Source organism: Vitis riparia, chromosome 4 (genome assembly GCF_004353265.1).
Source record: "Vitis riparia cultivar Riparia Gloire de Montpellier isolate 1030 chromosome 4, EGFV_Vit.rip_1.0, whole genome shotgun sequence".
Classification (NCBI taxonomy): Eukaryota; Viridiplantae; Streptophyta; class Magnoliopsida; order Vitales; family Vitaceae; genus Vitis; species Vitis riparia.
The window spans coordinates 23,656,357-23,672,015 of NC_048434.1; the positions used below are offsets into that span (position 1 = coordinate 23,656,357).

Sequence of the window (15,659 nt, forward strand, 5' to 3'; positions counted from 1 at the left end):
ATCTTGAATCTAATCCAACGTACTAATGTTGATTCCCATATATCATAGAACAGAATGTGATGAAATCCCACAAAAAGGAAGAAGGCAAGCTGAATAATGAATCAAAATTTAGGTGTTGGATCATGACATCCATTGTGAAAAGTTGTGAGCAGCTTGTGAACATTCAACATTCAACATTAGAACACAGGATTCAGAAATGGAGCAAGCTGTTTGTTCTTTCCTTCAAGTCAAGGTTTAGCCTTCTAGATTCATAATGTATGGATGCATGCAATTATTGAAGGCCTATCATAAAGACAACACTCTCTTATCCTTACTACTGAGCCATCTGAAGAACATAACCAAAGTCTTCAAGCCTAACAGATGAATGCCTTTAATAGTGGTACCCAAATGCACTAGAGTCCATTGGCATTTTTTGTTCATCTCAAATAAATGATTAATGAAATAGACAGGAATAGTAAGCGGTTCAAAAGCTGGGGAAGGGGGAATGGATTGAGTCACTGAGTGATGGTGACATTTCCACGTGAAAGAAGAAAGAAGAAAGAACAAAGAAGAAAGAAGAGGAAAGAAGGGCGGATGGCTGGCACAGCGACTTCCCTAAGGTTTCTAGACACTTGATATTTAATTATTCTATTTCTTTTTTAAAGAAGATCCAAATTTGATTTTGACATCTATATTTTTAAGTTATGTGATTCTATTAACGTATCTGCCACGTCATGCTGACACCGTGGCGACTGCAAAATTTGAGGAGCGGATGATTTCAGGCTATCATTCCCAATCTTCCCCTGCAATTTTCCCACCTATTTCCCCTTATAAATTTTTCCCTCCCTCCCTCCCAACCATTCTTTCCAAATTTCTCTGCTCTTCGGTTTTTCCATCGTATTTTCTCGTACCATTTCTCCACCTTCCACACACCCATAACAAATAGAGGATGCCAATAGAGATGCCCAGAGGCCTACCATTCTCAGTGGACACATGGACTCCATCTTCAAAGAAAAAGAGGCACCATTTTCTCACTCATGCCCACAAAGACCACTCCTCTGGCATCTCCACCCACTCTGCATATCCAATTTACTCTACCCACCTCACCAAAACCCTAATTCTTCAACAATATCCCCAGGTTTGTCTCACTTCTCATTTTCATTTTTTTTGGTTAAATTTGATTGGGCTTTAAATTTGGGTCGATTTTGCAGCTTGATGATTCATTGTTTGTGGGTATCGAGGTGGGACAGTCGGTGGTTGTTGACGACCCGGATGGCAGATTTGGGGTCACGGCTTTTGATGCCAATCACTGCCCTGGTATTTGAATTTTTTTTTTAATTCGATTGTTTATTGGTTTTTTTTTTTTAAATTGAATTTCGTTTATTTATTTTATTGTTTTGCTTATATGGGTTTATGGAGGTTGGGATTTTGTGTTATTGTTGTGTTACTTTCATGTCTGATTGGTTTTGCATGTGTGGGCTAGCTTAAAATTGTGATCTTGTATCGTCATGAGGAGTTTTTCTTTTGATGATTGCTTGCTTGTCAGGTTAGTTTCTGTTCCGTTTTTATGTCTGTGATTATATGTTTCACAGTCCATTTGTATTGACATTATCATCTTCTGCCACCTGGTAGAAATCACAATCACACACACACACACACACACACACACACACACACACACACACACACACACACACACACACACACATATATATATATATATTTATTTATTTATTTGTGTTAATCTGCCTATGTTTTGTTTTGTTTTCTTAAACGTGTCCAGTTATTGTTTCAATTCAAGTTGTGCTAATTTTTGGTTCAGTAGTTCTAGTTCTAGTTCTATGTTAATATGTATGTATGAACTTCAACTAGATTGGATTAAGTTACACAATCGTCAATACAATATCCTTGCTCACCATTATGAAAAAGTGGAAGACATGTGTCCCACCTTTTAACAGGAGTAGATAGGTGGATTAGTTCCCTCTTGATTCCACTTTTTAAAATATAAACAATAAAGAAATTGGACAATAACTCCCTATTTTTCAAAATGGGAGTTAGCCTCACTGAAAGAATAGGTTTCTCTCAGTTAAATAATATAAAATTTTGAAATATAGAAGGGGGAAGAGGATGTTCCCAAGCTAAATTTTGCAATTGGGTGGGGCTGTTTATTTTCCCTTGAGACAGGTTTGATCCTTGTGATCAATATTTTAACCACAATTGTAGACATCCAACAGGTTTGTTTGTTTGTTTGTGTTTCTTTTCTTTTGACCAACTATTTCAAGGAAGCCTATGGTTTGTCAGATGGGACAATGCCTTAATTTTCAGGATGTGAGACATGGAAAGGCACCTGGCACAATTATTCTTGATGATCATTTTTAGCAGATGACTACCCAATATCAGAATTAAGACCATTATTGGGTCAGGAGATTACATGGTATGGAGATGACAAGCATGATATGAAAATTCATATATTTGAGATTTATGGTGGATAGCAAGGATATACTTACCTACTCTATACATTTTGTTGAGTTGCTTATTGAGGATCTCTTGATGGATGATGTGCTGATCCTCAATTCTTAGAAATGCATGCGTCTTTTGTGCTGTTATAACTTAAATTTTTTTTTAATTGCATGAAATACTGGCAAGCTTCTTCATTGATTTCTAGATGAAGCTCGATTACTCAAATGTTTATCATTAGTTGAGGTGTGTTCTTGGAGGATGTTGACCCACAAGCTTGAATCCTTGAATTATAAAGAACTTTTTTTTCACTTGCAATACATTGCAGAGGAGGAGACTTTTTAGCCAGTGACCCTTTTTTTTATTTTATTTTATGAATTTGGCTGTAGTTGAATATAGAAAAATTGAACTCTGTATTTAATGAACTTTATGAAGGAAAACGATGACATTTTACTTTAAGAGCTGGATATGATTCTAATTCAAAGACATGGGGTGTTTGTCGATTTTTTATAGGAGTGTTGATGTGTGAGAGTTCAAAGTTTGCCAATTTCTTTTTTTTTTTTCCCTAAAAAAGTATCAAACATCTACAAGTTGGGGGGGAGTCTGAGGTACTGGGTCTCCTGTCTTTGATTACTTGTTCTGTATTGTGTTTTTCTGTTGTGGTAATTCTTTTAGTGCTGTGTGATTGTGAACTCTACATTTCAAGCTCTCATATTTTGCTTTTCCTAAATTACCCCCGGAGGGCTCTATAGCCAATCCTGAGCTTTCAGAGGCTTATCGTATCAAAAGCCAGCTGGCAGATTTGCATAATGCAGAGGTCTCAAAGCTGTCTATTATGGTGATAAATTAGTATAGAAATGAAGGGAGGAGGCAGATGTTGGTTTGCAGTGGATTCAAAATCGTTTGAAATCTCTGTAGAGGTGATTGGGGAGAGATGTAGGGGAATCATTGTGGAAAGGAGTAGAGGTTTTACTTCGTGGGTCAGGTTTGGAAGTCTCAGCTTGTGCTGCTTGCTGGAAGGGGTGGAGGTTTGCTGTAGGGGTCTTGTTGTGCAGGGTCTGGTCAAAAGGTGGGAAGATGGAGGAAGGAGGTTTAAGTTGGAAAGTCGAGCAAATGAGGCAGGTAGGTTTTTATTGTGTTCCGTGGTTGACCTGGAATCAAAGAGATATTGTTTAGTGTTTCCAGAAGGAAAAGGAATTTTGGGAGGATGGGTTCTGCTGGCTGAAAAGCTTCGCTCTCTGGGGGTTATTTCTCGGGTTGAGTCTAGGGGAAATGTTACTTCTTATGGGACAGGGAATACAGTAGGGGAATCTGAAGGAAAAGCCCAAAATCCTATGTCGATGTGGTGAATTCAAGAGTGAAAAAGGCAGGGGAAACACTATGGTTACAGTTGGGAGAGAAAGACATCTCAACTGAGAGGAAGTTAATGGACCGATGTCTGGTTGGCAGATGGGGACATAACCCTCTGTTGGATTCAGAAATGCATGCTCTTGAAAGTTGGGGGAGAACCTGTTGGAATATTAAAGGAGGACTGAAGTTCGCAAGGCTAGGGGGTCCTCTCTTGCTGATCGAGTTTGAGAATAAAGACGAGGCAGACAAGGTGCTTTTAAGAGGAAACAGATGGTTCAAGGAATCGACTATGCATTTGGACAGGTGGGACCCAAAAGTGGGGTGTTCTCAAAATGGCGAAAGAGCCAAGAGTGTTTGGGTAAGAGTCATGGGATTGCCGTTGCACCTTTGGAGTCAGGAAGCCTTCAGAAAGATAGGAGACTGTTGCGGGGGATTCGCTGAAGTGGATGCAAATACTGCAAATCTCAAGGAACTAAGGTGGGCCAGAATTTCAGTGAGATATGCAGGCGTAGAATGGCCGAGTACCATGCAAGTAGTAGTGGGATCTTTTTGTTATGCTCTCCAGCTATGGTGGGAGGTAAAACCAGGCCTGTCGGAAGTGGTTCCGGCCATTAGAAAAGATAAGGGCAAGGAGCGGGAGGTCAGGGATGACGGAGAAGGAGTTACACGCGCTGGATTCATAAGGGTGGGAGAAAAGATGTATGGGGAACCTGCAAAAGTGGCTGAGAGGTACAACGCAGAAGAAGGCAGCTGCAGCACGAAAGTTCAGCCCTCTGGTACTGTGCAGGGAGCAGCATCAGAGACTGACGGGTCAAAAAGAGACCGATCTTCAGCTGGGGGGAAGAGTTTGCACTCTGGGCCTGGAGATTTTATGCCACTGGGCCGGCAAGATGATTCGGGCTGGGAAAGAGAGCCCACTGAGGAGGGCCAAGGGATTAAAAACCAGAGGTAATGGGCCGGCCCAATTTAAAGCTTTTTAAAGGCCGGACGGGGGAGAGAATATCCATTTTGGAGAATGCAAAAGGGGTTAGGGCTCCCGATGGGCGACGCAGTGGTGGCGGAGAGCAGGAGGGGGATTTGATTGGGTTCAAGCTAGGATCGCCTCGTCCGGTCGTCAATTCCTTAGAAAACACTGACGAGGCGTTATTGGAGGAGGCTTCCAGGTATTCCGATCAAACCTCTTCTCCTTTCTCATCTTTGGGGAAACGGGATATCTCTCTCTTTTCTACTCCTTCTGGGTGGGACGGGAAAGGTGTCGTCATGGCAAGGACTTCCGACCGGGGAACAGCTTCTGATGACGAAGGGGGTGCAGTCATGGACCCGCTACGAATGATTTTGGCGGACGGAAGGGAGGCTGAGGTTTCGGACATGGTGGGTAGAGAGGCTGGGAATACCGAGGAATTATCAGTGGGGGTTTTGGGAAGAGATAAGGAGGAGAGGGGCAAAGAGGGGGATTTGTGTTGGCAGTCTAGTAGCCTGGCTAAATTTAGCCGTTATCTAGGAATGCCGACGGAGGGATTTGAAGGGGAAATATTGTTCTTGCTCAAGAGAATGAAAGAGAGGAAGATTCAAAAAGGCAATTTGGATGGCACAAAGAGGAGAAAATTAGAGACGTCAAAATTCGAAAGAGAATTGAGAAAATTGGAATGGACTGTGAACTATATTGGAGGTGGAGGAGGAGGTGAAGGAGGGGGAAGCACGAGTAGGTCTAAATGAAGCTCCGAATGCTCACCTGGAATGTAAGAGGGGCTAATAATTGCGACAAAAGGAAGGTGATCAAAGCTTTGATTAGGAAAAATAGGGTGGACTTGGTTTGCCTACAGGAAACCAAGATTCAGGAAATGACCACGGGCATTGTTCGGAGCTTAGGAGTGGGTAGATTCATTGAATGGGGAGCTATAGACTCAAGGGGTGCAGCCGGAGGAATAGTGGTGATATGGGACAACAGGATGCTGGAGTTGGTTGACATGCAAAAAGGATTGTTCTCTATTACGTGCACTTTTAAGAGCTGCGAGGATGGTTTTATATGGACGTTTACTGGGGTTTATGGGCCAATTTTAAGGAGGGAGAGGGAGAGTTTTTGGGAAGAGCTGGGGGCCATTAAGGGGCTTTGGAATGGGCCGTGGTGCGTTGCAGGGGACTTTAATGCCATCCTGAGTCCGGAAGAGTGTAACAGAGGAGGGAGATTGAACTCAATTATGAGAAGGTTCGCAGAAGTGAAAGAAGATCTGGAGTTAAAGGACCTGCCCATGGTGGGGGGCCCTTTTACATGGACTGGAGGAGCGGGTAATCAGTCTTCTTCAAGGTTGGATCGTTTTCTGGTTAATGAGGAGTGGGATAGCCATTTTGGAGATGCGAGGCAGTTTCTCCTTCCAAGACCCGTGTCCGATCACTTCCCGATTCTTATGGATGGTGGGGGTATGAGAAGAGGCCCTATCCCGTTTAGATTCGAGAATATGTGGTTGAAAGCTGAAGGTGTCAAGGATCTTCTGAAGCAATGGTGGGAGGAAGGCAGATTCAGTGGATCTGCAAGTTTTATCTTGGCTGAAAAATTAAAATTTATGAAGGCTAAGCTGAAGGAATGGAACAGAAACAGTTTTGGAAGGGTTGAATATAGAAAGAATACGGCACTGGAGCAGATGGAGTATTGGGATGCAAAGGAGAAAACCAGCAGGCTGTCATTGGAAGAGCTGGAAGCCAGAAACGAAGCGAAAGAAGAGTATAAAAAATGGGTCTTACTTGAAGAAATCACGTGGAGGCAAAAATCCAGGGAAGTGTGGCTGAAAGAGGGAGATAGAAATACCGGTTTTTTCCACAAAATGGCCAATGCACATAGGAGGAGGAATAATGTGGACAGAATTAAGATTAACGGAGCGTGGCTCACGGAGGAAAATGATATCAGGGAAGGGATCGCCAATGCTTTTAAGACGTTGTTGTCTAATCCGGGGGAATGGAGACCTTCTGTTTCCGGGCTGCAGTTTGAGATGTTAGAGCCTTTGGACGTCAGTGCATTGGAGTCTCCTTTTATGGAAGAGGAGGTGCGTGACGCCCTAGAAGGCTGTAATGGGGATAAAGCCCCGGGGCCAGATGGATTCTCTATGGCCTTTTGGATTTTTGCTTGGGATTTCGTGAAGGCTGATGTGATGAGCTTCTTTAAGGAGTTTCACGAAAATGACAAATTTGTTAAAAGCCTAAATGCAACATTTATGGTCTTAATTCCAAAAAAAGTAGGGGCTGAAGCTTTAGGGGATTATAGGCCTATAAGCTTGGTGGGAAGCTTGTACAAGTGGCTAGCCAAGGTATTAGCCAACAGGCTAAAAAAAGTGGTTGGAAAGGTGGTCTCAAAAGCTCAAGGGGCGTTTGTGGAGGGTAGACAAATCCTAGATGCAGTGTTGATAGCCAATGAAGCCATTGATTCGACCCTTAAGAATAATGAGAGCGGCATTTTGTGCAAATTGGACATAGAGAAGGCGTATGATAAAGTGGACTGGAACTTTATTCTCACAATCATGAAGAAAATGGGCTTTGGGGAGAAATGGATTAGGTGGATTCGGTGGTGTATATCCACTGCAAGCTTCTCAGTGATGATCAATGGAACCCCTACGGGCTATTTTCAAAGCTCCAGGGGTTTGAGGCAGGGTGATCCCCTTTCCCCCTACCTCTTTGTCATTGCTATGGAGGTCTTTAGTGTTTTCATTAAAAGGGCAGTAGAGGGAGATTTTTTATCTGGTTGTAGGGTAAAAGGTCGGAGCCAAGAAGGGGTCCTAATTTCCCACTTGCTGTTTGCTGATGATACACTGGTGTTTTGTAAACCTTCTCAAGATCAGTTGACGTACCTCAGTTGGCTCCTCATGTGGTTTGAGGCTGTTTCTGGATTGAGGATAAATTTGGAAAAAAGTGAATTAATTCCAGTAGGGAGGGTGGAGAGTATGGATGATCTGGCTGAGGAGTTTGGATGTAGTATGGGTAGTCTTCCAACTACCTATTTGGGGATGCCCCTGGGTGCTCCTTTTAAGTCAGTCACAGTTTGGGATGGAGTGGAGGAGCGCTTCAGAAGAAGGTTAACTATGTGGAAGAGACAATATTTGTCCAAGGGAGGAAGGGCGACTCTCATTCGTAGTACTTTATCGAATTTACCCATCTATTTAATGTCATTGTTGTGTTTACCAAGCTCAGTTAGACGAAGATTAGAGAAAATTCAAAGGGATTTCCTATGGGGTGGGGGCAACCGGGAGCATAAGCCCCATTTAGTAAGATGGGAGTTGGTGTGTTTAAGCAAGGTGAAAGGAGGCTTGGGGGTCAAAAGCCTATCCCTCCTTAACAAGACTCTTCTTGCTAAGTGGAATTGGCGTTTCGCAAATGAGAGAGAGGCTTTGTGGAATCAAGTGATTAGAGGGAAGTATGGAGAAGCTAGAGGGGGATGGTGCTCGCGGGAAGTGAGAGAGGCTCATGATTTGGGTTTGTGGAAAGGAATTAGGGCGGATTGGAAGTTGGTGAGTGATAGGATGGCTTTCATAGTTGGTAATGGAAGAAGGGTGAGCTTCTGGAGGGATAGATGGTGTGGGGAGTCTCCTCTGTGTATGACCTTCCCCTCTCTTTTTGCTGTGACGGTTGAGAAGGAAGCGAGGGTGGCAGATATATGGGATCCTTTGGCTGAGGGGGGTTGGGGGGGTTGGAACCCCTGTTTTTTAAGAGCGTTTAATGACTGGGAGGTTGAGGAGGCAGAAAGATTTATGGAGAGGATTCAGAGTAAAAGAGTTATTGAGGATGTGGAGGATATGGTATCGTGGACTGAAACCAAGAGCGGTAAATTCTCGGTCAAGTCTCTTTATATAGCTCTTGAAGCGGGTGGTTCATCTTTGTTTCCTTCAAGCTTTATTTGGAATGCGAATGTGCAGCCCAAGATTTGTTTCTTTGCATGGGAGGCCACGTGGGGCAAAGCTTTAACATTGGATCTAGTCCAGAAAAGAGGATGGGCCTTGGCGAACAGATGTTTTATGTGTCTTGAGAAAGAGGAGACCATAAACCACCTCCTTCTTCATTGTTCCAGGACGAGGGCTTTATGGGATCTTCTCTTTGCCTTATTTGGGGTGTCTTGGGTTTTGCCCTTTTCAGTTAGAGAGACCCTTCTGAGTTGGAATGGCTTCTTCATGGGTAAAGACCGCAAGAAGGTGTGGAGAGCTGCTCCTCTTCACATTTTTTGGACGATTTGGAAGGAGAGGAATCGTTTGGCATTCAAGGATGAGTCGGTGTCAATTCAGAGATTGAAACAATCTTTTATTCTTACTTTATGGGCTGAGGCTAAGTTGTTCATAGACGATTGCCCTCTAACTATAGCTAATTTTATTGATTGGTTGGGCTCTAAGTAGGCTTGTGGCTATAGGTTTTTTGTCTTTTGGCCTTTGATGGCGGGTGTATAGGTTTTGTATACTTAGAGTCGCTATTTTAGCGTCTCTTTCCCCCTTTTTTAATGAAATTCATTTACTTATCAAAAAAAAAAAAAAAAAAAAATCTACAAGTTGGGTTCCCAAGTGGAAAAACCACGATTGCAATATGGTTGGAAAGAGATCCAAGTGTTGTTTTTTACATGGGTATGGTGAGTTGTTTTTTACCCTATATTCCTTTGATTCTCTCTTAATTTGAGATTGTCTTGTGTGTGTGAGTTTCTCATTTGTGCCCACTACCACTCTCTTCAAACCATTCTTGCCCTCACTCAATTACATTCTCTCTTCAAACTTCCATATCTCATTGTCTTACATTATTGAATTCCTTTGACTAAGAAATTGATGTAAGCATTTTGTTGACTCACCAAGGGGGTGGTAATATATTGAGATGGTGACACCAAAGCTTTAGTGTTGGGAAAGTGAGAGATGACGTAGGGTTGGAGAAAATGGCATTTGTCTTGTATGGGAAGTGTACTTGTGAGACAATCTTAAATTCAAATACCATCTTAAGAATCTGGTAAACCAAGTTTCCGATTATGTCTTCCTTTGTTCTAGGAAATGGAGCCTTTTCTATAATCTACTAAAGATAACTCCCTAAATAATTGTCTTATGTTGGCGTGGAAACCTCTTTTGGTGTTGTGTATCCTAGAGAATGTTGGATCCCCCAACTCTCATTCAAGTTGAAACAGGCATTGATGCATGCCAATCTTGTCCTATTAAGCCTCCATCCTAGTCACCAAATCAACTCGGACTAAGTTATTTATTGGTAGGAGGGTCAGTCCTACTAAGATGCACCAAGTCTACATTGAACTTCCCGAGCCTTGCTCTTTCCTTGACAAATTTGTTTGTAAGAGAGTGTTGTATCAAGGTTGATACCTTTGAGAGAGCATGGGAGATCGTTTCTTAACAACCGTCCTAGAGCCTTGCTCTCCAAATAGGCCCAGCTCTTTGATTGCCTTCATGCAAGCGCCCACCCTATGGAGAAGAGGTTGGGCATCAATCACAGCATCACCCAACAGAAAAAAGAGAAAATGACTGCTTTAAAAGCTTAAAAAAACTACATAACTGAAGAAGAAAATGACCAGTTGGTTCTTTGAGCTCTTTACACATAGAAGATCAATTTAATTAACATATTTTCTCCTTATTGAATTTCTACTATCAAGAACTTTCCTTTAGTCTATTTCCCGCACACTTGAAAATATGAAACCATCTTGGATGCTACAAAAGAAACTCAAACTTCATCATTGAAGAAACACTGATAGATTCTTTCTCCAAAACAATCACCTTCTTGCCTCCTACTGGACTTCATCAGAAGAAAAATTTTCTAGGATTGTGAGCATACTCATTCCTAAAGTTGAGAATTCCTTATAAATTTAGATCTTAATGCATTGATCACGGAGGCACTGCAGTTGCCTTCTGATGGGAGAGTAACAGTAAGGAGGGCCAAGGATGAAGGCATCCCAAGGAAGATAATCTCAATGCTTTTGGACTGAACTCACCGGACTTAAAATGTTTATTGATAAACATTAGTGTATACTCCAGTTGTACCAGTAGCAGATACTCCATTTTAATATACCCATTCTACCCATGCCTTTTTATTGTAATAATGAACAAGTCAAGGAAAACCTCAATAAGAAGTATTGTTGTGATGGCGTTATGACCTTTTAAGCCATCTATAATTTTTTTAAGCATGGGGAGTCATGCAATTGCGCAAAATTACTGATATAATTCAGAAGAACTATACAAAATGTAACTAACATGTTTAATTTGTTTAAATTTTGTTCTGATGCTATCTTGGGTTATTTTTTCAGTTAGTTTTTAAATTGTGTTATAGAGATGCCTATTGTCATATATCTTAAATCTTTAGTGCATTTTTTCTTTATTTCTATTTTTCTTGTGTGTGTGTGTCTGTGTTGAGGATGGGGAGGATTTTTAGCAGGGAGTGGGATTGTTGCAGGTGGGGGGGAAGAAGGGGAGATCGTGTTGGCTTAGGAAATTTCTCTTGACATATGATTCCTTTTTGACCTGGATCTTCAGGAGCTGTAATGTTCTTGTTTGAAGGCGATTTCGGTAATATCCTGCATACAGGAGATTGTAGACTCATCCCTGAGTGTTTGCAAAACTTACCACAGAAGTATGTAACCAAGAAAGGAAAGGAGCCAAAGTGTCAGCTTGATTATGTTTTCCTAGACTGCACATTTGGGAGATCTTCTCTGCATATCCCCAGCAAGCATTTGGCTATCCAACAGGTAATCTTGGTTGCCCTAACTTGAATTATCTGCAGGTATATAAGCTGGTCTTCAATAAGTAGTGTAAAGTGTTACTTTAGGGACTATTGAAGCTGTGCTCCTGGTCTTTGTCCTTTTTCCCTTTTTCTCTTTATTTCCAATCCTATAGGTATTCCAACAAAGAGAAGTGAGCTTATGCATGCATACACATGTGTCCATACTAGTACATATATGTTTGGCTTACTTGGGACATTTACATGGTAGTAGCATTATTTTTAGAAATTGCACTTATTGGTGCATGAACAAAGGTTTAATGAATTTAATGATACTGTTCTTACATTTAATTGATGCAGGCATAATGCATTTTGTTATGCAAATAATATTAAATTATAAAAAAATATTTTTGATATTTTAAATAAGCAAAGAAACCTGACAATGTTGTACAAGAATCAGTAGTGTACTAGTGCTAACATGCGTCTGGTACTTTGTTCAACATGGGGACTAAATTCATTTGGCACCATCTTTGCTACATAATTAAAACCAATGTATTTGTTCAGGGTCATGCTAAGGTACAGGATTCACCTTTTTGATACCATACTCACCTCAAAGAGCGCCATTATTCTTGTATTAGTGATTGAACTGTTGAAACTTTTAATGAAGCAAAATCAGCTATTAGTTATCTTAAATGATTTATAAGTCCCTGCCAAATTTCCTTCCCATGACTTTTTCTTATCATTGTCATTGACTCTCTTGCAAAAATGAAAGATTTCATTACTATTTCTCCCTTCATCACCACACATCTTGAAAATCTCTCTCCATCATTGATTTGCAAGATGGAATAAAGGCTTCTTTACCATAGAAAGTCCACAACCAAGGGGGTTTCTTCTTAGCTATGCTTTGATTGCCAATGAACCATTGTTTGCTATTTGGCTGTCAAAGAGGTCAAGGAAGTGAAGGAAAGGGAGAGAATCATTGGTTAAAGCTTCTTGAAAGGCATTAGTTTTAATTTTAATTTTTTATTTTAGTTTTTCCATTTTTGATTTTCCTCTAGTTTCTTAGCAACCAAATACCTCATTTATTAGAGTTCTGATTGTGACAAGTTTCCCTTTATTCTTTGTACACTTTGAGTTTTTCCATTTCTTGGTATTTTCTTAAAACAATGCTAAAATATGGTATCTCAGCAACTATGTACCTCATTTTTTTTTTTGTTTTTGCATCAAATACATTTTCTTTCTATCATTGCTTTGCTTTCTTAGCTAACTACCTTTAGAGATTTTTAATTTGATTAACCCTTCCATTTCTATTTCCATTTTTTTGATAACAAAACATCTTATAGTATTTTTCTTTCTATTTCTCTCTATTTTCTTTGGGACCCTACACCTCATTTTAGGGGTTTTCATCATATATATATATATTCATTTTGTTGTCAACCAAACATCTAAGATTTTAATTTTCAAGATTTTGATTTCAAATTGTTGCGAGTTAGGGTCATATGATATGTACTTTGTTAAAGTGAGATAAACTCAATGATCTTACTTGGGCATTAATATTATCCTTCTTTTATGTGTCTATTGGGTTTTAAGTCATGAAGCTATTGATAACATTTTTTGTCTTTGATTATCTTTTCTTTGAAAACATGGGCAACAAATGAAAGAAGAGTGGGTTAGTCCCAATAGGGAGGGTTTACAATGTGGAGTTTGTTTTTGTGCTGGGTTGTAGTGTGGGGGAGTTTCCTTATACTTATCTGTGTCTGAGTTTGGGTGCTTCCTTTAAACTGTCAATGATTTAGGATGTGGTGGAGGAAAGATTTCATAAATGGTTTATTATGTGAAGAAGAAAACATTTGTCAAAATGCGGGAGGTTAACTTCAACAAAAAATGCCTGTTGTGATATAGGCCTGTTGTGACAAATAATCCATTTTGCTGCCACCTCTAATCATTCTTGTGACAGTTAATTCTTCCTTTGCATGTCCATTATGAGATATCCTAAAACCAAGGAAACAAAAATACTCAAAATAAAGCAAGAAAAATTTGTCTCATCTGTAAATCATGAAGGCAGAATTTTAGAATTTTAGATATGAAATTGACCTAAATCTGAGTAGTAATTAATTAAAGTATGCATGTATCAAAGAATTACATCTTTATCTATTTTTTCCACTTTGGATGGGGGAGTCTTGCACTAATACTGGTTTCTTCAGTATCAGGTTTTAAGGATTTATCTAAAAAGAAAAAGATTTTGTCACTAATCCTAATTCTCTAGCCCCTTTTGGTGCTCATTTTATAAAATCCTATGTATCAGGAAGAAAAAAAGGGATATCTTTATTAGCCACTAAGATGAACCAGTCCCCTTTGTCTCTGGATATTGGTGTCACTGCAAGAATGTCAATTAACCTCATTTATCATGCAGTGATATCTATATATCTCAAAGCCCATCTAACATTTCAATTGTGCACCCATGAAGCAGGTTATCAATTGTATATGGAAGCACCCTGATGCCCCTATCGTGTATCTGTGCAGCGATATGCTAGGTCAGGAAGAGATTCTTATCAATGTGTCCAGAATATTTGGGTCCAAGATATTTGTTGATAAAGCCAACAATCCTGAATGTTTCCAAGCTTTGACGCATATGGTTCCTGAAATTCTCTCTCATGATCCATCTTCCCGCTTCCAAGTATTTGAAGGATTTCCTAAGCTTTGTGAAAGAGCACAAGCAAAGCTTGCAGAGGCTCAAGCTAATTCCCTACCTGAGCCTCTCATTATCCGCCCTTCAGCACAATGGTATGCATGTGAGGAAGACTTACCAAAGACTGAAAGGCGAAAAAAGGAGAGCTTTAATGAAGCTGTAAGAGACCAGTTTGGCATTTGGCATGTCTGTTACTCAATTCATTCATCTAGGCAAGAATTAGAGTGGGCTCTGCAGCTTCTTGCACCCAAACGGGTTGTATCAACTACTCCCAGTTGCCGAGCTATGGAGCTGAATTATGTGAAAAAACATTGCTTTAGCAGTCACATAACTTCCAGTGACCCTCTCTGGAAGCTTCTAGACATTGGTGTGGAAGCTTATTCAAATCTGGATGCATCGGTTAAAGTTGTAGGTTGTTCACCTATGATGGAAGGTTCCAGCAAAACTTGTGCAGAATCTCAACTGCAACTGGTAAAAATATCTGCTGCTACCCAGAAAGAACAGTTAGATTTGTCTACTCCAAGTGAAAGGCCACCTCTCACACTATTTGGAAAAGCTAGATTTGGTTTCCAAGATTCTACTTTTCAGCATGAACAGGAGAAAACAATGGTCATGAAATCTGATCCTCAACAAATAGTAACTAATAGAGCAGAAAATGAATCCTCAAGCCAGGATGTTGAATTGGAATGTGAGAATTCCTTGGAGAAAAAAATAGAGGTAGATGTTACTGAAGTACCAAGTGAAAAGTTAGTGGAGAAAGAAACTGAAGTTTGCAAGATCTCTTCTCAGGCTCCCATCATATTGTCAAGGGGCTTTAATGAAAGCTTGAGAAATTTGTACAGGTCAATGAATGTGTCTGTGCCTCAGCCTCTTCCCTCACTGGTGGAACTTATGAATTCCAATAAACGTGCCAAGAAGATGCGTTGGCGCTGAAAGAACTGATCATCTTTTTAAATAGTGCATGGGGTTACTCTCATTTGCATATGCAGTTCATTCTAGGTGAGATATCATCCCAGTTGCTTGAAGAGGAAGAGTAGAAGTAAGTTAAAAGAATAATGGAAGCCCTCAGGATATGGCGGTTACCTATGTGACAGAACAACATTACATTGTGGTTCACCCAGTTTGCCTGGTGGAAATAGCTGTATATTACATTGTATATCTGATTCTTTTCTCCATGAATAAAAGACTCTTAATTTGAATGCTGTGATTATATTTTATCAATAATTTTTCAATAGCATAAGAACATGGGTGGGATATAAAAATCCTATTTTCTGGTTTGATTAACAGTTGGGATAGGATAACTGGACTGGCCAGGTTATTTTTTGTCCCCTCCACGTGGGATTGAAAATTCCTTTTCAACCCGTTTTACCCCTAGGAAAACACCTGATTGAGCAGCTGCAGAGTATCAAATAGAGTAGCTGTAAAGAGGCAGTCTCCATCTTAATCACCAATCAAGCTGCCATCTTTGCAATTGATTCAGCTTCTATCTTCACAACTAATGCTGAGACATGGAGGTACG

The 15,659-nt window shown here is 40.3% G+C and overlaps 1 protein-coding gene across 2 annotated transcripts; it reads left to right on the forward strand.

Annotated features, from left to right (window-relative positions):
* Nucleotides 1-615: 615 nt before the first annotated feature.
* On the forward strand, nt 616-15,355 carry LOC117913567 (5' exonuclease Apollo). Of its 2 annotated transcripts, XM_034828565.1 has the most exons (4): nt 616-1,117; nt 1,191-1,296; nt 11,268-11,479; nt 13,922-15,355. In XM_034828565.1, the coding sequence occupies exons 1-4, from the start codon at nt 929-931 to the stop codon at nt 15,071-15,073; spliced, it is 1,659 nt and encodes a 552-aa protein (XP_034684456.1). In that variant the 5' UTR covers nt 616-928; the 3' UTR covers nt 15,074-15,355. The 2 variants fall into 2 exon arrangements, with proteins under 2 accessions (XP_034684456.1, XP_034684457.1); XM_034828566.1 differs by lacking the exon at nt 616-1,117 and having other exon boundaries at nt 1,215-1,296; nt 11,170-11,479.
* The last annotated feature ends 304 nt before the right edge of the window (nt 15,356-15,659 follow it).